The sequence below is a fragment of the Schistocerca americana genome, chromosome 2 (assembly GCF_021461395.2).
Source record: "Schistocerca americana isolate TAMUIC-IGC-003095 chromosome 2, iqSchAmer2.1, whole genome shotgun sequence".
NCBI lineage: Eukaryota > Metazoa > Arthropoda > Insecta > Orthoptera > Acrididae > Schistocerca > Schistocerca americana.
The window spans coordinates 803,744,440-803,772,023 of record NC_060120.1 but is presented as its reverse complement, the minus strand read 5'-3'; the positions used below and the strand labels follow the sequence as shown (position 1 = coordinate 803,772,023).

At 40.9% G+C, this 27,584-nt stretch overlaps 1 protein-coding gene across 1 annotated transcript in view; it reads left to right on the top strand.

Annotated features, from left to right (window-relative positions):
* Positions 1–3,385: 3,385 nt before the first annotated feature.
* Positions 3,386–27,584, top strand: part of LOC124595730 (glutathione S-transferase D6-like) — a 35,850-nt gene continuing 11,651 nt past the window's right edge. Inside the window, exons 1-3 of the mRNA XM_047134601.1 lie at positions 3,386–3,409; positions 13,332–13,484; positions 25,583–25,641. Coding sequence (XP_046990557.1) covers positions 13,341–13,484; positions 25,583–25,641 — 203 coding nt within the window. The 5' untranslated portion in view covers positions 3,386–3,409; positions 13,332–13,340. The remainder of the gene's footprint in view (positions 3,410–13,331; positions 13,485–25,582; positions 25,642–27,584) is intronic.

Sequence of the window (27,584 nt, the reverse complement as noted above, 5' to 3'; positions counted from 1 at the left end):
GGGATCTGCAGATGGCAAAAACTCTAGAGGAAGACCGAGAGTTGAATACATGCAGCAAATTGAGGACTACTTTGCAAGTGCTGCTCTGAGATGAAGAGATTGGCACAGGAGTGGAAATCGTTGTGGGCCGCATCAAACCAGTCAGAAGACTGATTACTCAAAGAAGAGAAAAAGTAACTGAACAGTTTTTGAAATTTGGAAAGAATTCTATTTTCTTTACCATAGCTGCTGTTTTTCGTTATTATTATTATTATTATTATTATTATTATTTTCGATTATTCCCATTTAAGAGAGCGTTTGAACTTGAATTCCTTTATGATGATTGTTTGTGTTTTTTCTGAGCCCAAATTTTCTTCATGTGTTCACTGTGTTGTTTCTTTCGTTCCGCTGTCCATTTGCATCCTGGTCTCTTCTGTGTTGTGGTGTCAAATTTATGTTTTTTGATGATGTTCCTGAATTCAGTTCTGTTTTCTGCATCGTTTACTGTTATTTGTGCTTGTCTGAGGTCCTCTTCAACTTCTTTTATCCATTTTGTTTTTCCCCTGCCTGAGTTGATGACTTTAAGAATTCGCTTTGAAATTCTGTTTTCATTCATCCTGTGGATATGTCCGTAGAACTGCATTCTTCTTTTCCTTACTGTATCTGTAATCTTGTCTGTGTATTTATATAATTCTGATGTTGGTCTCTTCTTCCAGATTCCTTGCTCTTGTATCGGGCCAAAAATTTTCCTGAGAATTTTCCTTTCTTGTTTCTCTATTTCTTTGATTTTAGTTTGCCCACCTATTTGTGTTGTTTCAGATGCATACAGTGCCTCCGGAAGTACGACAGTGTTGTAGTGCCTCAATTTTGCGTTAGTGGATATGGACTTTTTGTTATAATAGTTCCACGTGAGTTTATATGCTTTCTGTAATTTTTTTATTCTTTCCTCATTGGCCTTTAGGTTGATCCCTGATGGCTGAATGATTTCTCCCAGGTATTTAAAATGTGGTACTTGTATGATTTTCCCATGGGTTGTCACAATAGGCAATTTGTCTTGTGGCACTCTTTCTATGTACTGGGTTTTCTCATATGAGATTTGCAGGCCAGTTCTTTGTGCAATTTCGTGTAACTTCTCTATGGCGTTAGTGGCTTCTTTTCTATTATTTGTGAGGATTGCAAGGTCATCTGCAAAAGCTAAACACTTCACATTGAATCTATTATCTTTTCTAATGCCAATTTGGATTCCTTTGACTTCTTTTTCCCATGTCCTGATGATTTTTTCAAGAATGATATTAAAGAGTAATGGTGAAAGTCCGTCGTTATTATTATTATTATTGTTATTATTATTACAATTGTCTACGTTAATTCCTTGCTAAAATTATTTGAAGGATATTTTGATGATGATTGTTAAGCTGCACATCAACATTTCTAAGACTTAGTAGTTACACAACGACATTTCTGAAACGTAGCAAATGTGATTGGTAATCAGAACAGCTTAGGTATAGGTTCGAGCCCACTCGCTGCATAGATGCCGAATACAAACCATCAGCAATTGCAGCGGAAGATGTTCGGTGAAACGAGTTACCCTCTTTCTGCCAGAAACCTTGTCAAAGAGGGTAGGAAGTGTACAGAGGTTCGTGAGTGGAAAAGTTGCCGTAAATGGTGGAAGAATCAGCAATGATCAATGGATAACGGTGAGAAGTATCTCACACTCGGTTTAAGAGCTCACGTATCTAAGCTGCTCACAAGAATAATAAGCAGAAAAACGGGAAAGAAAATTAACGCTCTTTTACATGAATATCAGTTTGGCGTTCGGAAACGTAAGGTCATCAGAGAGGCAGTTTTGACGTTGTGACAGATTATGGAAGCACACTTGACAGTGTAAAATGGTACACGATGTACGAAATTGTGAGAAAAGTAGGGGTGAACTACAGTAAAAGACGAATTAAGTACAATACTGTAGAAACCGAAAATGCTCAGCAGTTGATAAATACGTATGAGAATGCTTATACATTGCGTCCTAAACTCCTTCTCCTCCCTCTCTGGCCATCGCCTCCTTCCCTATCTCTTTGTAGTCTTCGACCCCTGTCAATATTCTCGCTCTGTCTCTATGTGCCGGCCGCGGTGGTCTAGCTGTTCTAGGCGCTCAGTTCGGAACCGCGGGACTGCTACGGTCGCAGGTTCGAATCCTGCCTCAGGCATGGATGTGTGTGATGTCCTTAGGTTAGTTAGGTTTAAGTAGTTCTAAGTTCTAGGGGACTGATGACCACAGATGTTAAGTCCCATAGTGCTCAGAGCCATTTGAACCATTTTTTGTCGCTATGTAAATTTCTTCCTCTGTCCATATTTCTTCTTCTCCCCTCTCACTGACCTTGAACCCTGTTTATCATCATTGAAAACGAGGCGTTGATTAGCAACTGAAGTCGCTTCATATGAGTGGGTAAAATCGGTTGAGGTCATTGGTGTACGGAGTATGAGAGAGAGACCTCTCCACCTGCTATATGTGTCAGATGCGTTGCTACATACTAAATTTTCAACTGCAACTAAATATACAGCTGCAAACTAAATATACAAAATTTTATAGTCTTACAAAACTGTATTATGCTGTTTCCATAGGCCAACAGCTAAATTCTCTCAGCTAGCCACTAGCTTTAAGTCTATTGCGTTCTGCGCGCCCCTACTCACAATCGATTCTGCCACTCATGCAACGTCTTTGGTTCTGTGGTGTCAAGGATACTATCCCTTCCTTGTGTGATAAACATTTCATATCATTTTTTATGAAATATATTATAAAATCTGGCACCACGTACAAGTGGATCCCTCAATTTCTGTTCACAAAAGTGTTTAAAACCCATTAAAGGACTTATTGTTAATTATTAAAATTATTGTCTTTGTGAATTTCAGGAGAAATAGAAATCAGTTCCGCGTTCGAGATCTGTTCGAATGCACAGCACTAGTCTGGTACGAAGTTTCGTTGATAAGTACAGTCTGAAGCACAGTGATATTTACATTAAGCACTTCCTTACCTGTGAGAAACAAGACCCTCTGTCATCAAAAGGAAAGACATGTTATTCAGATTAATCAGAGTGACTAATGTATAAATGTTTAGTGTCGCGCCTGTAAGAAACTTTAGGATGTAGCTCGTACATGGCAGAGCCCCGTTCACTGTTTAGTAGTTTGAAAAAGAAAACTGTTTGTTTGATGAAAACACGATGATCCTCTGGAATGTAGCCTATCGTCACAGTGAATCGCCGTTGAGTACAGATTATGCAGGTTGGCATGACGTAGCAGTCCATGATGACACAACGATAGCTCTGTGATGCCTCTGACGTAACAAGATAAGGACGGCAGGCTGAGCTGTATATAAAAACGCCACGCCGCTCTAACTGCTTAGTGCTGGGGCCTCCACACCGCGTCGTGTCTTTATACGGTAGGTGCTTGCTTGCTGCTGGTATTCTTCAGGAAGCATGTCGGATTATTCAAACGTTAATTCATTAAATTATTTTCAGTGATCAGCACGTTTGGAGATTAAGGTTATTCAGTTCTTTTGCGGATTCAACTAAATGATAAAAAAGTCCACGTATATCTCAGTATTCAAGCTAATAACCTCCTTAGGTCAAAACACCCAGTTTGCTCCGCCCCTTTAAGTGAATAGAAAAGTCTTGAAAACAAGAAAAAAGTTTTCTCTACTGCAAAAAGTACATGAAAACTTACGTACATGATGATTAAAATGTTTCTGGGTGTTGTCCCGCGACATCCTGTAAAATACTTTAGCGTTTAGACTCTATTAGAATGGCCCTTAGGATGGCGTTGTAATACGATCGAAACGTTCGTTTTACAGATTATAATTAAAGTATTTTGTACGGTGACACAGTACAACACCAAGAAGAATTTTAATCGTCATTATACCGACCGCGGAAACCTAACAGTACTACGAACAAATTGTTTTAAGTACCAACGTACGCTATGATGAAACGAAGTTACAGACGCAGTAGTCGTCTTCTTACTCAGCATCGGAACAGTTTTCGTGAGTCCAACCACAAGAAGGTCCATTAATCCTTCGATAATAAGCCAGAATGTAGCCTATTACAAATTATGCATTCTTCGTCTGCACTTTCGACTGATGAAGAATGTTGGTTTTTTAATTAGTTTCGAGTCGGTCAAATCTTTTCCTGTGTCGATTTCTGCTTCTTCGCCTTCTTGAGGACTTGCACCTTTTGGTTCTTCCCCATAAAAGCATTCGTTCTAAATTTTTCTCTTCTGCTTTCTCTTTCCTGCATTTTCTTCAGCTCCCAAAGAACTTTTTCGTGAACTGGTTAGTATTACGGTTTTGCTCTTTTTTCTGTTGGTGAATTTCCTTGTACTTTCTAACAAGTCACCCGTGGTGGAGGCATTACAAGCCTCGGTGACACAGATATGACGACGAGGTACCAGAAGTTCCAGCAACCGGAATCGATCCGTCCGATGGTATTTCCACTGACCCAGGAACAGCTAGCAATTCATTTCGTAAGTCTGGAAATTTTTCCGTTGCAGAAGGCTGAGAAACTGTCTTGGAGCACACTGGCTTGAGGGAAATCGCCTTGAAATGTCTCAGCGCTGATACTGCCTCTTGTGTTGCGTTGCCTTGTGTTTCTCCTTTTCTTTTTAAACTGCGGTGCGAAAACGGGTTGACCCGGTTCTGTCCCACATGTTGTACCTACTTTTGCACCACAGAGCATGTTCATCATATGTAGAAAAATCGTGCTTAGTCCAATTAATCACATATCCATTTCTTATTGGGTGATGTCTGTCTTCACGACGCACCAACGTCGGAGAAAATTCCAGAAAAACAATGAAAGATTTAGAAGAAAAATGAACAGACATTCGATCATGAGGATTATCTACAACTTCCCGATATGACGGGTGCTACTAGTTCCGAGCTCTATCAGACCAATGTCAGCACTAGTCAGTCAAGGAGACCTGGAGGAACCAGGTTTGCCCTACATATCCTGTTTTACCCAGCTACGAGGTAAATGCTGGAGACCAACAACAGAGAGAGAACTGTGTTACATTCATAATTTATCTTTAAAATAAACTGATTCTGTGGCTGGACTGAACAAAAAGCTGCATCGGACTGGGAGTGAGTAGACTTACAGGAGAAATAGAAATGTTTACTGTTGTCTTTGACGCGTGTGTAAATAAGAATGTAGCTAGTAATTACGGTTTTAGTCTGTCCATGACATGTCACACTAACATTTTATTTCTTCCATAAAACTGAAACTTATTGTCTCTTAGGTCACTTCGTTGTGAATCTTCTTCTTCTGTCAGGTTTTATAACGACAGTCCACGACTCAACTCTTTCAAACAGCCCTATGACGGGACTATTCACTCGTTTTGTTAGTGCTATAGTGAGACTCTGATGTTAGTATACTGATTCTAATTCAATTTCAGCAATAGTCAGAAACAGTTCTAGAAGATAAATTGTCTGCGAAGGCCTTCATCAAGGAATCATTTTCTCTTTGCATTACTACAACATGAAAATACGGATTTCGCATTTCGGGGAGGTCCGGCTGTTTGTTGTCGATAAATATTCGTTTCATTTTTTTTTTTTTATATAAATTGTTTCTGTCAATTCTCGCCAAAGGGAACTAATCTTTTATTTCCCGGCGTAGTTACGAAGTTGCATAGTGGAAACTGATGAGTTACTTCCTCACGCAATGAAAGTGTGGTGTCGTCTAATAACTGTGTTTGGTAATAAGAATAATCATAGACGGGGATGCAGGACTAAGAGGAGATTGCCTTATAACGCCTATGGTCACGAGCTGGGATTATAATCGTTAATTCTTTGTTTCTCTCAAAGGACTCTCTGTCCTCACGCCACGTTCATGAAATACCAGACTGGCTACATCCTACGAATTTATAACGTTAAATAAAGGTAAGCACATTAGAGAACATAAACAGAGAATCTATGATATGCGTAGGATTATATAAATCAATAATCGATACCCTCTCGCAACGATTAGATAAACTGTTATCACACATCAAAGTGGGATGCAGTGGAATCATCTGCTCTGTTGGAAACTTATCCAGCTTCACGTTCGACACAGTGAAAGAATGCGGAGGATGGACAAGGGTAACGTAATCCACACACATATTCGAGCATCCGGGAACTCTAGTTGCGGTTTACAGTAATTGGCTAAATCACAACTCATCTAGAACGTACAGAAACAGGAAACTGCAAATAAGCAAAGAATGGTCACCGAGGGTGGATTAAGTTTCACTTTGACAATACATGGTGGCCTAATAGACAAAGGCATGCATTTTTGTTGCACAAGGTATCTGGTTAAAATGGCGTTACATTCGACAGAATAATTATCTCAAGACTAGCGGGAAGATACGAATTCATGTTAGTAGGCAAGCAGCGCAGGAAAATTTAAACACATTGTCTTATAGTCACTCAAGGGGGCAAGATTGAAAAGAACAAAGCGCACCATACTGAGTTCCTCCCTGTAGGAAAATAAGTAAAATGAATCGTGAAGCACTTTCGCTGACATAGCACCGCTGAAAGTAATAGATTAAGCACTGTTACGTGTAAAGATTACTCAGTACAGGGTGTGACGACATACTTAGAAAGCTGGGGAGAGAGTATACTGTGTGACCATATCATTCCCGTCTTGGTTGACTGGAGTGGCAGTTAAGTTACGTAAAGTCACCCATTCTCAGCCCGGTTGGTCGGCCGGAACCATCCCCCACTCATCTCTGCCTTCACCCCCCCCCACCCCCCTGTCCAAGCTGGTCACCGACCGGCTGACTATGTGTGGGAACATTGTTACTGCGTGGTGGAACGTTCCTGTTTGCTCTGTCGGAGTGTGATCAGACAGCAGATAGCCGTCGGGCAAGAAGGTAGAGATTCGCCAGCAAACCGAAGCTCCTGGACCACGGTCCCTACCAGCTTGGCAGGGGGATCGGCCGACTGGTGGAGTTTTATTTTGGGGTCTTTACAGTGGTTTCATCAACGTTGCATTGCCATGCGCCGAACGACCGTTCATCTCTGACGCTGACCACAACCATCTGCTAGTCTTATCCACCGGGTTAAGCTACTGAAACTGATTCTCTACGCTACTAATTCTGGCTACCTGTGCAACATTTAAATGAAGACACTTTCACGTTCAGCCATTCTCACACTGAAATTTGGGTACAGATTGGTGTTGTAACAACAAGATAACTAAATGTACTCGTACGTTCTCTCGGAATTCATTATTGTCTTTACATGTCAATTCTGTACTGTGAGCACTTCTGTAAGCTTTATATTCGTGATATTTATGAAAGTGATCTGACTGACCCGTTTTTACAATATGGGTGTGATTAAATAATACCACTCTAAGCCACGCACTTTGTAGTTTTCGTATCTGAAGAGATATCCGACCGTAAATATCAAAACAAAATGTTCCATGTTCTTTGGCCATTCACTTTCCACATACCTATGAGCAAAAAATTCCGGGACGAATATTTGCCTTGTTGCCAGGTCAGGAGAAAGCAACTGCTGAATATAAGTGATTTTGTATGGGTACAAATGCAGCACGTTTTATAGGATTTTACGCACCATGCTCGCAGCCATGTCCAACGTTTGAGCAATTCCAAGTGCTCTGCATGTTTGCACATCACAGCCCGTCGCCTCTTGCAGCATTGTGGCCATATCTTCCACAGGTGTCGGATCAACTGCTGTCCTCCCTCTGTCATATGGTACTTTAAGAGAGTCTGTCTTTCTGGATTTCGTAATTATTTTCTACTGACCCTTAGTAGTCATCGCACTAGTGCCTTTTTTCGTGCCCTTGAGTGCCCGGAACTACTTCAGGGCTTCTGGCGGTGTCACCGGTCTTGTAAAAGAGCTTCATCCGCAGCACACTATCCTTCATGGAGACAGTTACGCTGGAAGTCTCGGAGGCAAATTGAGGAACTTCCGCGTGATCAAAATGGTTCGAATGACACTAAGCACTACGGGACTTACCATCTGAGGTCATCAGTCGCCTACAGTTAGAACTACTATAACATAACTAAGGACATCACATACATCCATGCGCGAGGCAGGATTCGAACCTCCGGCCGTAGCAGCAGCGCTGGTCCAGACTGAAGCGCTTAGAACAGCTCGGCGGATGAGCATCCGCGTGCACATTCTGACGCTTACAGCGCCGTCTATTGGGCAAATTATTCTTAAATAATTTTGCTCCTTGACATTCTCCCCTTCAGTCAGTAGTACGCTGTTTAAATTTGACATCATTCTGAGGAGTGGCTCTCTTCCTACAGCGTTTTGGATCTGGAACTTCAATTACAGACGCCCTGTATATGTACGACTTGTTACGTCGCCCTCCACTAGAAATAAACGGATCGTAACAAACGCGAGAGGAAACCCTAACCCACATCGTATCACATCTATCATCAAAAGACCTGTAAAACCTATAATATTGGGCAGTGCTCACGATGAGCTTCGTTTAAGAGCGGGAAATATACAGGCAGTCTTCAACCAAGTTTGTAGGGGGAGGTGAGAGATGAGACATCGAGGTATGGAGTATTTTTAATATTTTGGAAGAGGAATGGTGACTTGTAAGTAGCCACAAAATGTTAGTTAGAACCCAGTTAAAACATACGTAATATTGACATTTAGTTAATTTTGTGGAAAGAATATCACCTGTTACCGACATTTAAATAATTTTCTGGAATGAAAAACACCTGACTTCAATAAATTTTTTTCTTTGTCAGAGCTGTGGAGGGGGACGGGCGGGGAAGGCGGGGAGAGGGGTGGCGGGGGGCAACCCTGTCCCCTGGCACGGGCAACCTTGTCTTCAACTCATAACAGCATGATTACCATCCTGACAAATAGGGGTCACCAATCATGGGTAATTGGTTTGCTTGGAATTTGTAGTATATATTCATCAATGGAACGAAATCTCTAGGAGTTATAGTTTTTGGTAAAAAATCTCTAGATCTTGAACAAATCAAAGTAGAAGTTCCTTTGTGTTGCCTGAGCTGTCACGACTATTACGTCTCAATGTACCAGATACCGTGGAACAACAGCGAACGATTCGTGCATTAGATTTGAATTGTTGTAGTTCGCTTGCTGATATCGGGAAAGAGCGAAAGAGCGAAAGCGGATCATTCATTTGCCGCAGTATAGCCTAGTGTCCTGCTACTTTTTAAGGTAAAAATGGTGTAAAAGTCATGGAATAATACAGTTTAAGTTCATTTGGGTAGGTAAATTTAATTTTACACATAACAAAAATATTTTCGCATCAGCCCGGTTCCAAAAACTCGTCAAGATAGAGGCTGACTGTGGATATTGTATCACAGACACGCTCCCTTTGACTGTTCAGAGATGTCACTAAACCCGCCCAAAGATGTAAACAACCATGCATGAGCAGCGACTATTAGACGGAGGGGGTCCGACAGCCGATCAGTTCGTCATTCGACCAGGAAGGAGGTACACAGGTCGTGTTGTCTGTAGTTCAATCATGCCTAGACGGTCAATACAGCTATTCGATCGCGTCATCATTGTTACTTTGTTCCAGGAAGGGCTCTCAACAAGGGAAGTGTCCAGGCGTCTCGGTGTGAAACAAAACGATGTTGTTCGGACATGGAGGAGATACAGAGAAACAGGAACTGTCGATGACACGCCTCACTCAGACCGCTCAAGTGCTACTACTGCAGTGGATGACCGCTACCTACGGACTATGGCTCGGAGGAACCCTGACTGTAACGCCACCATGTTGAATAACGCTTTTCGTGCAGTCACAGGACGTCGTGTTACGACTCAAACTGTACGCAATAGGCTGCATGATGCGCAACTTGACTCCCGACGTCCATGGCGAGTTCCATCTTTGTAACCACGACACCATGCAGCACGGTACACATGGGCCCAACAATGTGCCGAATGGACCGCTCAGAATTGGCATCACGTTCTCTTCACCGATGAGTATCGTATACGCCTTCAACCAGACAATCGTCGGAGACGTGTTTGGAGGCAACCCGGTCAGTCTGAACGCCTTACACACACTTTCCCGAGAGTGCAGCAAGGTGGAGGTTTCCCGCTGTTTTGGGTTGGCATTATGTGGGGATGACGTACGCTGCTGGTGGCGTCGAACAACTATACGATACGAGAATGCCATCCTCCGAGCTATAGTGCAACCATATCGCCAGCATATTGGCGAGGCATTCGTCTTCATGGACGATAATTCCCGCCCCCATCGTGCACATCTTGTGAATGACTTCCTTCAGAATAACGTCATTGCTCGACTTGAGTGGCCAACATGTTCTCCAGACATGAACCCTATCGAACATGCCTGGGACAGGTGGCTGTTTATGGACGACGTAACCCACCAACAACTCTTAGCGGTCGACGCCGAATCGCCGTTGAGCAGTGGGACAATCTGGACCAACAGTGCCTTGATGATCATATCGATAGTATGCCACGACGAATACAGGCACGCATCAGTGCAAGAGGAAGTACTACTGAGTATTAGAGGTACCATTGTGTACAGCAATATGGACCAATACCTCTGAAGGTATCGCTGTATGGTGGTACAACATGCAGTGTGTGGTTTTCATGAGTAATAAAAAGGGCGGAAATGATGTTTATGTTGAACTCTATTCCAATTTTCTGTCCGTCGGAACCGAGGTGATGCAAAACTGTTTTTGATGTGTGTATTTTGATACTAGCTGGCCACGCTCTGCTGTGGCTCAATCTGCTTAAATGGAAAAGAGAAATCACACGTTTGTAACGTGCACGGGAATTGGATATGCTTCCTAATATCCTTCTTTGCCCTCTACTCCAGCCCCCATTCTCTGTATCCATCTCCTCCTTCCCGTTTTCCATTTCCTCCCACTCCTCTGTCCATCTTCTCTTCTTCTCTCTCTGTAACCGTGACCCATATTTATTATTCTTGCAAATTCAGAATCTGCAGTAGTATTCAAATACTAACCCAATAAGCCATGAAGACAACATAACTGTTTGCTAACAACTTTTTACTGGTGTATATTTGATGTATATACATTAAACAGTGAATCGTCTATTTGAATCTAAATGTTTATTACCGCAACTTGTAAAAAATTGAGGTAAATCCGAATGGTTTATTTTGGGGTTTTTGGTAACAGTGTATGTATTAAAAACATACGTATATTAAAGAATCATGTACTTAAAAAAAAGGGCCATTTTAGAATTTAACGTTGTGTCAAGTTTCAAAGTTATGGGTCAAAACCTTCCGGAGATTCATGATTCTGAGCAAACCAGCAATGACATTTTTTAACGTTTGCCCTTACATAAAATACATATCAAACGTATACCAGATGGTGTTCCAGCAGATACATAAAAATATGTGAGTATACGAAAGCAATGTTGTATCAGAATTTTAAAACAATTCGTGAAGAACTTCCGGAGATTTGAGATTTTAAAGAAACGAATATCATTGTTTGTACTTATGCAGAAACTATGAATGTTCCTAGTAGCAATCTCCTAATGTTTTTTGGTCGAATGCTTCTTTGAAATTTTGATAAAACGTTGCATTGGATTGAACGTATGTTTTTATGTACCTAATTTTTTAAAACATAAGTAATTTAGTATGTACATGTAATTGTATATGTATATGTAATTTAATATATGTAAAACGTAATTTTTCATAAATTTAAAAATGGAAAAACAGTGTTACAAAAATTTCAAAAAGATATATACCTAAAATCGCGCCTTTATTAAACGCAACGTTGTGTCAAAGTTGTTTACACGGTTCGTAGAGCACATTAGTTCCCTTCTGGAGATTAAATGACGAAAGTAGTGGCAAGTATGTCAGCTGCTCAAAAAATTTCAAAAAAATAAATTTGTCGCATAATAAATAATTGTAGTCGACATGAACACGAAGAGGGAAGAGAGGTATTGACAAATATAAAAATTCTTTCTATTGCGAGGATATCGGCATTTCAATGTTCCGAAGCAATCAGTCGAGAACTTTCGTAGATACATGATTCTGAATACACAAACATTTAAATCTTTATTTATACAGATATAATGATGAAATTAATCTGGTAATGGACGAAATAAACGAGGGAAGACAAATATTCACGTTATTTCCATAGTAAACGACTAAAAATGTGTGTGTTATTGAAATGGCGATATCCTTGTGACATAAAGAATTTTTATATGTGACGATTTCTATCTTCTCTCGTAGTGTTCATGTCGACTAAAATGATTTATTATGTGAGTAATTTATTTTATTGTAATTTTGTAAGTGGATGCCATACTTGCCGCTGTTTTCGTCATTTGATTTCAGGGACGGAAATAATCAGTGCTATCAGTCTACGAACTATGTAAACGTTTGTGTTATCGTATTTTAACTGCTTGTATATCGCATTTTCTTAGGCGCATAGTTGTAACCAGTGGAGCATTTGCTTAAACAGCCATGGAAAACTGCTCAAAAGCAAATCAATGGTCATAAATGCACAGTGTGGATTCACTCCTCCCTATCTCATAAACAAGCATATTGCACGGGGGCTAAATTAGCAGTATTTTTTGTTTTGCATTGTTTCCTCAAAAAATTACGTCGATTAAAACCAAACAAAATATTACGGAGTGTTGAAACAAAAGCCAAAACAAATGGCGGGCGCAATTTGCAATGACGAACATCTGTGCAAAATTCAATCCAGATCTTTGAGTTACAGTTTCGAACCTTGCCTTGTGAGAACGAATTAGCATCCGTATAGGCCCGTGTAGAAAGGCAAACATTTTCAGAGTAGAGCAACGACACACATAAGAGAAAAGAGAAACAAAGCTCTATCCATACAGATATTCGAAGACAGATTAGGACCCACTTCATCAAACTAATGGAGTTACAACGGTGCACCCAAATACATAGGACTATATTTTGCACCATCAAACACAAGCAATGTGGTAGAACAGTCCACAGGTGTATTGCCGATGCTTGGTGACCAGTGAAGATAATATTTTGGAGAGCAACCCTGGCGTCATCATCAGGGAGAAGCTAAAGAACTGTTTGACAAATAAGCCCTTAAAGGTAGGATAATGCCATGAAAGGAATATAGCGTTCCCAGTAGGCGATCACTATATACTTGAAAACGAGGTTTGATAAAAGAATTATATGCGTAAATATATGTGCCTTCACCACAAAGGTGATTCATCCTATACAATCAAGAGTCACGTTAATTCCTGTTTTCGTTTCCCAAGCAAAAATCGCGCTCGCCTTAAACTCTAATTAGTTATAATGTAACGTCGTCCGATGATGCAAAGCCCTTTTTTTATATCTCAAATAAGTGATTTATTAAAAGCTACTTATCCTGTGCAGTTACCGAATTTAAGCACTGAAAATATGTTCCAGGAATCAGCTATGGCGCCAATAATTCTATACGATTACGACGCGAGCCCTCCGTGCACCCTAGTGCGTATTGTAGCCCGCCTGGTTGGCGTGGAGCTCAAGAAAGTGAAACTAAATGACGTCATACAAGAACTGGCTTCTACTGAAATGACGCAGGTAAGTTTAGTGCTATTTACTATTCCAAACTAAAGAGAATACTTGAAATCTTGAAAGTAGCTCCTGTGTTTGAAACTACCCGTTTACACACAAGCGCATGCGGTTCCTCTTAGGAAATTGTGCTATACGTAGATTGTGATAGTGTACAGAGAAATTCCTGTGATATTCATAACGTTACTTAATTGTAAAGTATCGTTTCAGAAACACGGTGGAAAAGATTAAAATGTTATGTCCTTTCTTGTATATGTTACACAAATTTAACCCGAGAGAAATCAGTATTTTCGGATAAACATAAAATTACATTTTAAATGTTCGTAGTACGACACCACAGTGCAAGTGAAGGACTAGTTTTTCAAGTGAAAAGCATTAAGAAATAAGAAAATGAGTTTAAGGTTTTACGATGAGCTAAATTATGACAATCAAGTTATATAGCTAGTTCTGAATCTTCATAACCCCTAATTTCCTGTGAAAGCTTAATATTTTTAGTTCCGTCATTGCAATGAAAAACTACTGCAGATTTTCCGCCTCATGTAAGGCACAATTACTCACTTTTCTTCATTCGAATGCTTTTTAGCATCTCCACTGCTATCGTGACTGCGTAGTAGCATTATCCAACAAACATTTAGGCGGACTTAGGAGTTCTAATTACACAATATATCGACAGCTACTTATAGAAGTAAATCGTCGCACAGACGAAAGCGATAGCTTTGGAAATACCATTTCAATGGAATAAACGTTACTAAATGATAAAATATTATTTACGTCATGGATCAAACCTACAAAGATAAATACTTTCAACGAAACTCAGTGATACGCTTCTCTGAATATGCAAAAGGTGTTAAGGAACGTGTGGAACGAACAAATCTAACACAGTTATTTTATTCGCTTCATAATACGCAATTATGTGAAAAATTATTAAAAGCTTTGAAAATTGTAAAAGGTGTAAAAAAAAAAAATTGATGAAAAGTTTTCACATACAGTTGGGTGGAATTTTAAGCATTAAATTCAGACAGAAAAAAAGAATATTCTTTTTTTAAATTAGTGAAATATTGTACTATAATTCAGATTATATAGCAGTTACCTCTGAGTGAGGTAAATCTTACGGTTCCATTTCAATAAGTGGAAGAATTTTTCAGTGGCTATATTTTTAGTAAGCATTTAACTTGGACGTAATCCCTGGGCCGGTGGACAGGCGAGAAAGTGTCCCATATATTCGTCGAACGTGCCATACTCTAATAGTACTAGAAATATTTATCATCGCATTTCATTACTTACCGATTTATTCATCCTAGCAAGATTAAGACTATCGGGTCCTCTCTGTACCCTAACAGGAATGTTTTCATTACGTTAATTACGATAAACACGTTATAAGAGACCTTGCATGTAATACAGAATCAGGCATTTAGAAATAACAATAACATGAAAGAGCCATAGTCTTTGCCAAGGGACATAACTTGCTTGCCTCTATGGTCCAGATAGCCGCGCTGTAGGAACTGCAATATCGTATGGACACCTTTGAAGAGGCCAACATCAATGCTGTTCCTGAAATGGAGCAGCAGCCTTTTCAGTAGTTATAGGGCCAAAAATTTGTGTGATTAACTGGTCAGGCCTTGTAACATCGTCAACATGACCTTGCTGGACGGGTACTGCGAACGGCTGAAAGTAACTGAAAAGCCCAGCTGTTGCTTTTCTGAAGGGGATGATGTTCTACTGCAAGGTTAACTTATGATAGCATTTTCTTGCGTAAAACATTCCTATGTTAAAATAGTCCTTAGTTCTGATCCCCAGGCGTTACTCGGTATAATGTCGTCATCAGGAAAAATAAAACTGGTGTTTTACAGATTAGATTAATTAATCGGCTAGGTAGATTAGAAAATTTTAAAAGGGAAATGGATAGGTTGACGTTAGTTTTCGTGGGAAGTAATGAAATCCAGTGACAGGATGAACAGGTCTTCTGGTCAGTTGAGTATGGGGTTATAAACACAAAATGAATCGGGAATAATGCAGGATTGCGTCGATAATGAATAAGAAAATGGGAATACGAGTAAGCTACTATGAACAGCACAGCGAATACATTATCATAGTGAAGATAGCACGGAACAACACCAAAGACTGTAGTACAAGTTAACATGCCAACTAGCCTTGCAGATGATAAATTGAAAGAATATGTGATGAGTTAAAAGAAAATATTGAGATAGTTAATGGAAAGGAACATTTAATTGTCATGGGTGTCTGCTGGAAAGGGGGGGGGGGGGAAGAGGGAGAAACGAAAGAGCAAGCTGCCTGGTAAAAATTTTCACAGGCCTAATTTAATCATTGCTAACACTTTAATAATCATGACGGAAGGTTTAATACGTCGAAGAGGCCAGAAGACGCTGGAAGGTTTCAGATTGAACTCGTAATGGTAAGGGAGAGAGGTGGGAACCAGATTTTAAACTGTAATATCTAGGGGCAGATGTGGAATTCGACGATAGTTTATTTGTTTTAAAATGCGGATTAGAACTAAAGAAACGGCAAAAAGGCAGGAAGTTAAAGAGGTAGGATCTATATAAGTTGAAAGAAGCAGAGCTCGTTTAGAGTTCCAAGCAGAGCAGTAGACAACCACTGACTATAACAGCGGAAAGGAATACAGTAGAAGACGAATAATTAGCTTTGAGAGACAAAATAGTGAAGGCAGCTGGGGATTAGATAGACTAGAAGAAAGACCTAGTGGAAATCCTTGCATATCGCAAGAGATATAAAATATAACTAATTGTAAATTTGTGGTAAGGTCTTACGGGACCAAACTGCTGAGGTCATCGTTCCCTAAGCCTACACACTAGTTAGTGTAACTTAAACTAACTTACGCAGTGGACAACACACACCCATGCCCGAAGCAGGACTCGAATCTCCGACGGGAGAGCCGCACGGACCGTGACAAGGTGCCCTAGACCACGCGGCAAATAAAACTGATGAAAGGAGAAGAGAAATTTAGCTAATGATTTCGGCGAAAAGGAATACAGTGGTCAAAAAATGAGACTGACAGGTAGTGCAAACTGGCAATGCAGGACTGACAATAGGAGAGATGTAAGGTCTTAGAAGTATACATCGCTGTGAAAGAAATACATACCACCAATATGGGAACAGTAGACAGTACCTGTAGGAACGTTAAAGTGACATGTGGAGAAAAGAGAAGCAGCTGTATGAATGCCAGGAGCTCAGATGGAAAGGCAGTACTGAGCAAGTAAGGCAAAGCCGAAAGGAATATACATAATGGTTATATAAGGAAAATGTACTTGAAGGCAAGAAGAAGTAGATAAAGATGAGATGGGAGATATGTAACTGTGAGAAGAATTTGGCAGAGCTCTGGAAGGCCAAATTTGGAACAAGGCCCCTGCAAAAGGCTTACGATCAGATCTACTGGTTAAAATGGTTCAAATGGCTCTAAGCACTATGGGACTTAATATCTGATATCATTAGTCCCCTAGCGTAAAACTACTTAAATCTAACTAACCCAAGGACATCACACATGTCCATGACCGAGGCAGGATTCGAACTTGCGACCGTAGCAGCAGCGCGGTTCCGGACTGAAGCGCCAGAACCGCTCCGCCACAGCGGCCGGCAGATCTACTGGTATCTTAGCGTGAGAGAGCCATGACAAAGCTATTTCACTGGTATCCAAGATGCATGACACAGACGAAATAACTTCAAACGTCAAGAAGAATGTGATAATTCCAATTCCAAAAGACGCAGATGCTGTCTGGTTTGAATATTACTATTAGTTTAATAGCTGGTTGCAAAATACTGACGCGAATTATTTCCCAAAGAATGGTTAAACAGGTACAAGCCGACATCGACGAAGATCAGTTTGGATTCCACAGAAATATAGGAACAAGCAAGACACTAATGGTTCAGTGACTTAACTTATAAGCTAGGTTATACGAGTAGGAAGACAAATTTACGTTTATAGCATTTTTAGACCTAGAAAAAGCTTTTTAAAATGTTGACAGGAATACGATCTTCTAAATTATGAAGTTAGTGGGGTTAAAATTCAGGGAGCGGAAGGTTACATACAATTGTATAGAAAACGGACTGCAATTGTAAGAATCGATGACATGAAAGAGAAGCAGTAGTTGAGAAGAGAGTGACTCAAGGTTGTAGGCTATTCGCGATGTTATTCAATCTGCACGCTGAGCACGCAGTTAGAAAATTTTGGAGAGGGAACTAAAGCTCAGGGAAAAGAAATAAAAACTTTGAGATTTGCAAATGACATTCTAATTCTATCAGAGGTGGCAAATTAGTTGGAAGAGTGAAACTTCCTCTCGGATTGAAACTGTGAGCTGGACCGAGACTCGAAATCGGGAGCTTTGCCTTTGGAGGAGAAGTGCTCTACCATCTGAGCTACCCAAGTACGACTCACGACCCGCCCTCACAGTTTTAATTACGCCAGTACCTCGTCTCCTACCTTACAAAGGTTGTTGAACCCATTGGCTAGAGTCTGGAAAGGAGAATACAAAATTAGCTTGGGCAAAAGTAAAATAAGGCCAATTGGATGTGCTCTAATTAAATCAGTTGATGCTGGGGGACTGAGACACTAAAAGTACTATATTGAGTTTGATATTTTTGACGATGGCCGAAGCAGAGGGGATATAAAATGTATACCGACAATGGAAAGCAAAGCATTTCTAAAGAAGAGAGATTTGTTAAAACAAAATATAGATTTAAATGTTGGGAAGTCTTTTCTGAAGGAATTTGTGTGAAATGTAGCCTCGCTTGAAAGTGAATCGTGGACGATAAGCAGATCAGAAAATACGGAACAGAAGCTTTTGAAACTTGATGGTACCGAAGAATGCAGAGGAATACATAGTTAGATAACGTATCTAATGATGAATTGCTGAACAGAATTGCGGAGATAAGCAATTTATGACGTAACTTGACTAAACGAGGCGTCAGTTGATGGGACACAGAGAATCATCGATGTATTAATGGAAGGAAGATCGGGGAGTAGAGAAAAAACCGCAAGTTATTCACCATTTGGATTTGCAGTTCCTTGTGTCTACCGTGTTTGCAATTAAAATTGTAGGATGTGAGGTCCACCATATTAAACAGAACTCCCACGAACAAACAGAACTACACACAAGAACTAAACACATAAAACAAATAGCAGTAGAAAATCTTTATGATACCCATATGGTAGACACGTTAAATCAAAAAAATATGTGAACAGTACAAAAATGAACATACCACACAGACACAAATCCTAACCCAACACAGAACAACACGAAACACAGACAACGACTGCCGGCCGGAGCATCCGAGCGGTTCTAGGCGCTTCACTCTGGAACCGCGCGACCGCTACAGTCGCAGGTTCGAATCCTGCCTCGGGCTTGGATGTGTGTGATGTCCTTAGGTTAGTTAGGTTTAAGTAGTTCTAAGATCTGGGGGACTAATGATCTCAGCTGTTAAGTCCCATAGTGCTCACAGCCATTTTTTTGAACAAACAATGACTACACACAAGACACAACCGAGCAACAACACACACACAGAACGAAATGGCACAGACTAACCTACAACATGAACATTGTTCACAGAATAGACAACATATTATAGAAACAGGGACTCGTAATAGGATACAGGACAGCCGCGCGGGATTAGCCGAACGGTCTGAGGCGCTGCAGTCATGGACTGTGCGGCTGATCCCGGCGGAGGTTCGAGTCCTCCCTCAGGCATGGGTGTGTGTGTTTGTCCTTAGGATAATTTAGGTTAAGTAGTGTGTAAGCTTAGGGACTGATGACCTTAGCACTTAAGTCCCATAAGATTTCACACACATTGGAACATTTTAGGATAAAGGACAGAGAACACAACACAGAAAAAGATCAGAACACAAGAAACACCCATGGATAAATTTAAAAGTTCAGGGATATGTGAACCCACATGCAACACTTGCCAGTCATTGTACATAGGACAAACATGCAGAAACTACAAAACCAAATATTCAGAACATCTCAGAGCTTTAAAATGCAACAGCTCTCATAGCACATTTTCTGACCACCTTATAGCCCACAATCACCACCCAACTACGATAGAAACAGACTTAAGAATACTAAAACCCACCCACAGCCTATACAGAAAACTGACTACTGAGGAAAACTTCCACATACAGAAGGTAATAGCAGAAGAAAAACAGGTCATAAATGAATACACTACACTCTGCAAGGGAACACCATTTAACAAATTAAAGGAACCTTACAAAAAAGGCAACACAAACTGGTAAACTCTACCCACGCACAAAAACACACACACTCAGACACACACACACACACACACACACACACACACACACACACACACACACACACACGTACACGAAAAATGGATACACTACAATCTGCAAACACTCACGATTTACACACAAAAGGAACACAATGTAAAAGACGACACAAACAACTAATAAGCGTACAGAAAACACACACGCACGCACACACACATTCAGATAAAATGTAAGGAAAATTCAAATTTGGAGCCGAACTCTCTGGTGAACAAATGAACACTGACTGGGCTGTGACACACATCAACCACAATTACACTGTGTGTTGGTGAAGTATAAAGTGCTTTAACGACCTTATTTGTGAAAATACGTGTTATATTTACGTATGAGTCACAAAACCTGACCATGATGCTGAGAATAAAAGGGCTTGACTCACGAAAACGTAAGTAAGAACGAATATAGCCGCGAAATATCGCGACAAATTAAATTACATTTTAAATGATAGGTTAACTCCCAACAAAATTTCTCATCAGCATCGTTTGGTTGCAGATGACAAGCTACTTATCTACATCTACATCTACATCTATACTCCGCGAGCCACCTTACGGTGTGTGGCGGAGGGTACTTATTGTACCACTATCTGATCCCCCCTTCCCTGTTCCATTCACGAATTGTGCGTGGGAAGAACGACTGCTTGTAAGTCTCCGTATTTGCTCTAATTTCTCGGATCTTTTCGTTGTGATCATTACGCGAGATATATGTGGGCGGTAGTAATATGTTGCCCATCTCTTCCCGGAATGTGCTCTCTCGTAATTTCGATAATAAACCTCTCCGTATTGCGTAACGCCTTTCTTGAAGTGTCCGCCACTGGAGCTTGTTCAGCATCTCCGTAACGCTCTCGCGCTGACTAAATGTCCCCATGACGAATCGCGCTGCTTTTCGCTGGATCATGTCTATCTCTTCTATTAATCCAACCTGGTAAGGGTCCCATACTGATGAGCAATACTCAAGAATCGGACGAACAAGCGTTTTGTAAGCTACTTCTTTCGTCGATGAGTCACATTTTCTTAGAATTCTTCCTATGAATCTCAACCTGGCGCCTGCTTTTCCCACTATTTGTTTTATGTGATCATTCCACTTCAGATCGCTCCGGATAGTAACTCCTAAGTATTTTACGGTCGTTACCGCTTCCAATGATTTACCACCTATGCTATAATCGTACTGGAATGGATTTCTGCCCCTATGTATGCGCATTATATTACATTTATCTACGCTTAGGGAAAGCTGCCAGCTGTCGCACCATGCATTAATCCTCTGCAGGTCCTCCTGGAGTACGTACGAGTCTTCTGATGTTGCTACTTTCTTGTAGACAACCGTGTCATCTGCAAATAGCCTCACGGAGCTACCGATGTTGTCAACTAAGTCATTTATGTATATTGTAAACAATAAAGGTCCTATCACGCTTCCCTGCGGTACTCCCGAAATTACCTCTACATCTGCAGATTTTGAACCGTTAAGAATGACATGTTGTGTTCTTTCTTCTAGGAAATCCTGAATCCAATCACAAACCTGGTCCGATATTCCGTAAGCTCGTATTTTTTTCACTAAACGTAAGTGCGGAACCGTATCAAATGCCTTCCTGAAGTCCAGGAATACGGCATCAATCTGCTCGCCAGTGTCTACGGCACTGTGAATTTCTTGGGCAAATAGGGCGAGCTGAGTTTCACATGATCTCTGTTTGCGGAAGCCATGTTGGTTATGATGAAGGAGATTTGTATTATCTAAGAACGTCATAATACGAGAACACAAAACATGTTCCATTATTCTACAACAGATTGACGTAAGCGAAATAGGCCTATAATTATTCGCATCTGATTTATGACCCTTCTTGAAAATGGGAACGACCTGCGCTTTCTTCCAGTCGCTAGGTACTTTACGTTCTTCCAGCGATCTACGATAAATTGCTGATAGAAAGGGGGCAAGTTCTTTAGCATAATCACTGTAGAATCTTAAGGGTATCTCGTCTGGTCCGGATGCTTTTCCGCTACTAAGTGATAGCAGTTGTTTTTCAATTCCGATATCGTTTATTTCAATATTTTCCATTTTGGCGTCCGTGCGACGGCTGAAGTCAGGGACCGTGTTACGATTTTCCGCAGTGAAACAGTTTCGGAACACTGAATTCAGTATTTCTGCCTTTCTTCGGTCGTCCTCTGTTTCGGTGCCATCGTGGTCAACGAGTGACTGAATAGGGGATTTAGATCCGCTTACCGATTTTACATATGACCAAAACTTTTTAGGGTTCTTGTTTAGATTGTTTGCCAATGTTTTATGTTCGAATTCGTTGAATGCTTCTCTCATTGCTCTCTTTACGCTCTTTTTCGCTTCGTTCAGCTTTTCCTTATCAGCTATGATTCGACTACTCTTAAACCTATGATGAAGCTTTCTTTGTTTCCGTAGTACCTTTCGTACATGATTGTTATACCACGGTGGATCTTTCCCCTCGCTTTGGACCTTAGTCGGTACGAACTTATCTAAGGCGTACTGGACGATGTTTCTGAATTTTTTCCATTTTTGTTCCACATCCTCTTCCTCAGAAATGAACGTTTGATGGTGGTCACTCAGATATTCTGCGATTTGTGCCCTATCACTCTTGTTAAGCAAATATATTTTCCTTCCTTTCTTGGCATTTCTTATTACACTTGTAGTCATTGATGCAACCACTGACTTATGATCACTGATACCCTCTTCTACATTCACGGAGTCGAAAAGTTCCGGTCTATTTGTTGCTATGAGGTCTAAAACGTTAGCTTCACGAGTTGGTTCTCTAACTATCTGCTCGAAGTAATTCTCGGACAAGGCAGTCAGGATAATGTCACAAGAGTCTCTGTCCCTGGCTCCAGTTCTGATTGTGTGACTATCCCATTCTATACCTGGTAGATTGAAGTCTCCCCCTATTACAATAGTATGATCACGAAACTTCTTCACGACGTTCTGCAGGTTCTCTCTGAGGCGCTCAACTACTACGGTTGCTGATGCAGGTGGTCTATAGAAGCATCCGACTATCATATCTGACCCACCTTTGATACTTAACTTAACCCAGATTATTTCACATTCGCATTCGCTAATAACTTCACTGGATATTATTGAATTCTTTACTGCTATAAATACTCCTCCACCACTGGCGTTTATCCTATCCTTGCGGTATATATTCCATTCTGTGTCTAGGATTTCGTTACTGTTCACTTCCGGTTTTAACCAACTTTCCGTTCCTAATACTATATGCGCACTATTTCCTTCAATAAGAGATACTAATTCAGGAACCTTGCCCTGGATACTCCTGCAGTTTACCAATATTACGTTAACTTTTCCTGTTTTTGGTCTCTGAGGACGGACGTTCTTTATCAACGATGATAATGTCCTCTCTGGTAAGCCGTCAGGTATTTTATCGTTTCGCCCAAGGGGGGGTCCCTCTAACCTAAAAAACCCCCGTGTGCACGCCACACGTACTCTGCTACCCTAGTAGCTGCTTCCGGTGTGTAGTGCACGCCTGACCTGTCTAGGGGGGCCCTACAGTTCTCCACCCAATAACGGAGGTCGATGAATTTGCAACCATTATAGTCGCAGAGTCGTCTGAGCCTCTGGTTTAGACCCTCCACACGGCTCCAAACCAGAGGACCGCGATCGACTCTGGGCACTATGCTGCAGATATTAAGCTCAGCTTGCACTCCGCGTGCGATGCTGGTTGTCATCACCAAATCAGCCAGCCGCCGGAAGGAACCAAGGATGGCCTCAGAACCCAAGCGGCAGGCGTCATTCGTTCCGACATGTGCTACTATCTGCAGCCGGTCACACCCAGTGCGTTCAATAGCTGCCGGAAGGGCCTCCTCCACATTACGGACGAGACCCCCCGGCAAGCACACCGAGTGCACACTGGCATTCTTCCCCGACCTACCCGCTATTTTCCTGAGGGGCTCCATAACCCGCCTAACGTTGGAGCTCCCTATAACTAATAGGCCCGCCCTCTGTGACTGTCGGGACCTTGCCGGAGAATCGGCCACTGGCCCAACAGGCGAGGCATCCTGTGGTGGCTCGGAAACGATGTCATCACCACTAGGAAGCACCCCGTACCTGTTGGAAAGGGGTAAGGCAGCTGCCACGCGGCCAGATCCCACCTTCGCCTTTCGGCCAGGCACGCGCGAGCCCACCACTGTCCGCCATTCACCCTGGAGTGATGGCTGACCGGTAAGATGCTCACTGCCGGAAGACGCAGCGACATCAGGGGTTCCATGTGATTCCAAGGCCACCGAAGTAGGCATAGGTCTCACCACAGTTGCCCCAACGCCACTACGAGCCGACGCCTGCGCCTCGAGCTCGATGAGCCTAACAGACAAAGCCTCCACCTGCCCCCGAAGAGTGGCCAATTCTCCTTGCGTCCGCTCACAACAACCACAGTCCCTACACATGACTATGTTTACCCTACTCTATACGGTGACAAATTCCCAAGATAATCTTCTGATGAGCTACTCTGATAATCAAGAAACACTCACTGAAATACGAGACGCGAAAACTACGCTAGGTTTCCCCAGAAAAACTATTTAAAAGCTAAGCGCAGCAAATAAGTACAAAAACGCTTTATACAAACAGTATATACACAAATGGCCTGGAATAATCATGCACACCGAGTGTAAAGGTATTCACCAAAAGAAACGAACTATTGTTTGACCTAAATATCCACATAATTTTGTAATCATTTAATAAAAATATTCACATTGCAGAATAAGTAAAACGGAAACCCACTGATGATGGTACAGTGGTGCTGAAACATGTTTGGGTAGTGGGAGAAAACGGTGTTTTGCATAATTGACGTACCTCGCATCCTAAAAATAGAAACAGCAAGAGTCGAAAATAGTAATCAGGTTCAAATATATGTAGGTTGCAGTAGTTATTTGGGGATGAAGAGGCTTGCAGAGTATAGAGTAGTTTATAAAGCTGCATCAAACAAGTCTTTGGGCAGAAGACCACGACAATCATGAGATAAATGAAGACGAATAAAGGAGACGAAAATTTAATTTTCATGGGTGTATAAGAAAATAGAACTGAGAAGAGGTATGAAAAGCGAGGCCACCTGCTAGCTTAGTGCATGTATCACAATTTTATCACTGCCATCACATGGTTTATGAATTAATAGGCTGTGTACTTGTGAGAGACCTGAAGACATTGGGAAGTTTCAGAATCATTATATACAAGTAAGAGATTTCGAAAACACATTTTAAATATTTCCCGGGGCACATGTGTACAGTGGCCACAATGTAGTTTATGAACTGCATACAGGGAGAAAAACTAAGGAAATCATGGTTTTCTGGCGACGTAGTAACATTGACCGATACAACAGCCAATGAGCTGGGTTAGCAGTTGAACGGAACTAATAGTCTTGAAAGGAGGTTGCAAGACGGATATCAACAAAAGTACAACAAGATTTATGGAAATGTACTCTAATTACATGAAGTCATTAGGTTATAAGCAGCGAAGCGTAATTACTAATACAACCTAATCAGAAAACATGACATCTTTCATTACCCAATTCTGTAGAAGGTCGTTGTAATTAAACGGCTAAGTACTGCACTAGACGGATTTTCTAGCCAGTGTTTCTTTAGCTTTCGATTTCTCGTTAAATCTTCGTTAGAAGATTTTTATGTATTTTCTGTACTTTCCTTAATAATTTCTTAAACGATGTGCATTGCGTTGTTATCTTAAAGAAAAATAATGTGTAAATGGGTAATTCAGATGAAATGATATCCTCTAGGGTAACACGATGTGCAATGCCATAGTTATGTGCTCTATGTTGTTTCAGAAAAACCCGCAGCGCACAATTCCGACGCTGGACGACAACGGTTTAATTCTTGCTGAAAGGTTAGTGCAAACATAATCTTATAACACACGGGGAAGGATTAGCAATGGCGAACTCGCTAGTAAGGACATTCAACAGTCTGGGACTAGTGTCGTGTCTATTGAAAAAAAGGGACGTTTCAGTCATAAAAGAAAAGCCAGTAATTGTTCAAATGATTATTTTAAAAGTAAATAATTTGTTCGACACAGTCATAACAATTTAAGTTCCAGATTCCCTATTTCGGCCGTCATCGGCCTTCTTCAGATTATAAGACAGATGATATAGTTCTCTCCAACCACTGAGGAAACCACTTTGTCGCTGAGACTTTCTTATAGTGTATGCTTTTGCCTACCCAGATCGGAAAAACGAATTAATTATTCATATACAGCCTCTTTGGCTGTGCTACACTGTAAGGATGTTTTGTTATATTTTTCTCTCAACAGGCTTCAAAGTTCGTCTATGTTTTCATTTTTGGAATTCCTAATCTCAATCGGTAAAATCGAAAACCCTAGAGGGTAACTTTGTTGTGCGTCTGTCCGCTTGCCTGTCTAACCGACTGCTAAAAATGCTTTTCCTCGGGGGAGGGTAGATGTATCAAGTCGAAATATATGTCTACGGTCCCATGACGGTGTAAATAAATGAAGCTTCGTAGTCAGGCACGGTCATTTATGTCATATATTTTGATACTCGCAAACTCACTCATCAAAACCTATGGGGTATTTCCTATTGCCTCGGAATCATTAAATTTTGCAAGAAGCAAAGTTTCACAATACAACCACAGGAAAAAACCGACTTATTAATTTATAATTACATTCCCCCCTCCCCCCAGAAAATTGTCATTTGTTATCTGACTGCCTGTCCGTCCATCAGTCTTTCTCAGGAACTGATCGACGGACGGTTCAACTTGAAATTTGTGTCATGTACTAAAATCTCAGTTCTCTTGTCAGTGTAATAAACGTAAGCTCCGAAGTCTATACAATAAAAAGATACGGCTGTATATGTTACATGTTTTGATACTCGCAAACTCAATTATCAAAACCTGTAGGATATTTTCCGTTGACTAGAACCATAAAATCTGGCAAGAAACCAGATTTCACATTACAAGTAAAGTGGAAAAAGCATTCATTTGTTATCACATCACACAAAAAATATTTCTTTTCTCATTTGCTAGTCGACTTCAGTTTTAAAACATTCCCAACAGTCTTGGTATTCTATGCCTATTTCAATGTCGATAACAGATATAAGTCTTAGATTTTATATTCGCGCTATGGATGTACAGTCTATGTACATAATTAAGGTTTTTTTTTACGGACTACAAGGCCTGGGTGTACATTTTGCACTACTTAGTGCCCTTCGTACAAGAACTGCACAGTGCTAGAGTGCGGTAACCTATAACACGATCACGCCTGAAATCAAGTCTCTTGTTTACGGTTGCCAGTTTAGTGCGTCGAATGACTAATTATAAACTGAAGGTATATAAAGTGAAACGCCATCTCTCTTGAGTACTAATCCCTGGACTACAGTCTTCATCTCTCGTGTGCAAGCCTCTTCGTCTCTGCAGAACTATTGCAGCCTAGATCCACTACGACCTGCTTGCTGTAGAGAATCTTGCTCTCTCTACAAATCTTATACGCCAAACTTCTCTCTGAACCATGTTTACTATTCGTTGATGCCTCAGAATCCCCTTTAATAATTACGTTCTGCCGTAAAATACTTCCCTCGCCAGTCAGTTCAGTACACATTTATTTGTTAACCTATACATTATGATTTAGCCTTCTTCTGTTGCACCACATTTCAATAGCGTCTGTTCTCTTCTTGCCGTTCCTGCTTATTCCACAAGTTTCACTCTCATTTACAGCTACATTGTAGACAAATACCTTTCGAAAATACTTACCAACACTTACATTTGGTGTCTTTGTTCTCCTTCAATAGCGTGTAATATTAACCGCATAGTCTTGGCGTCTAT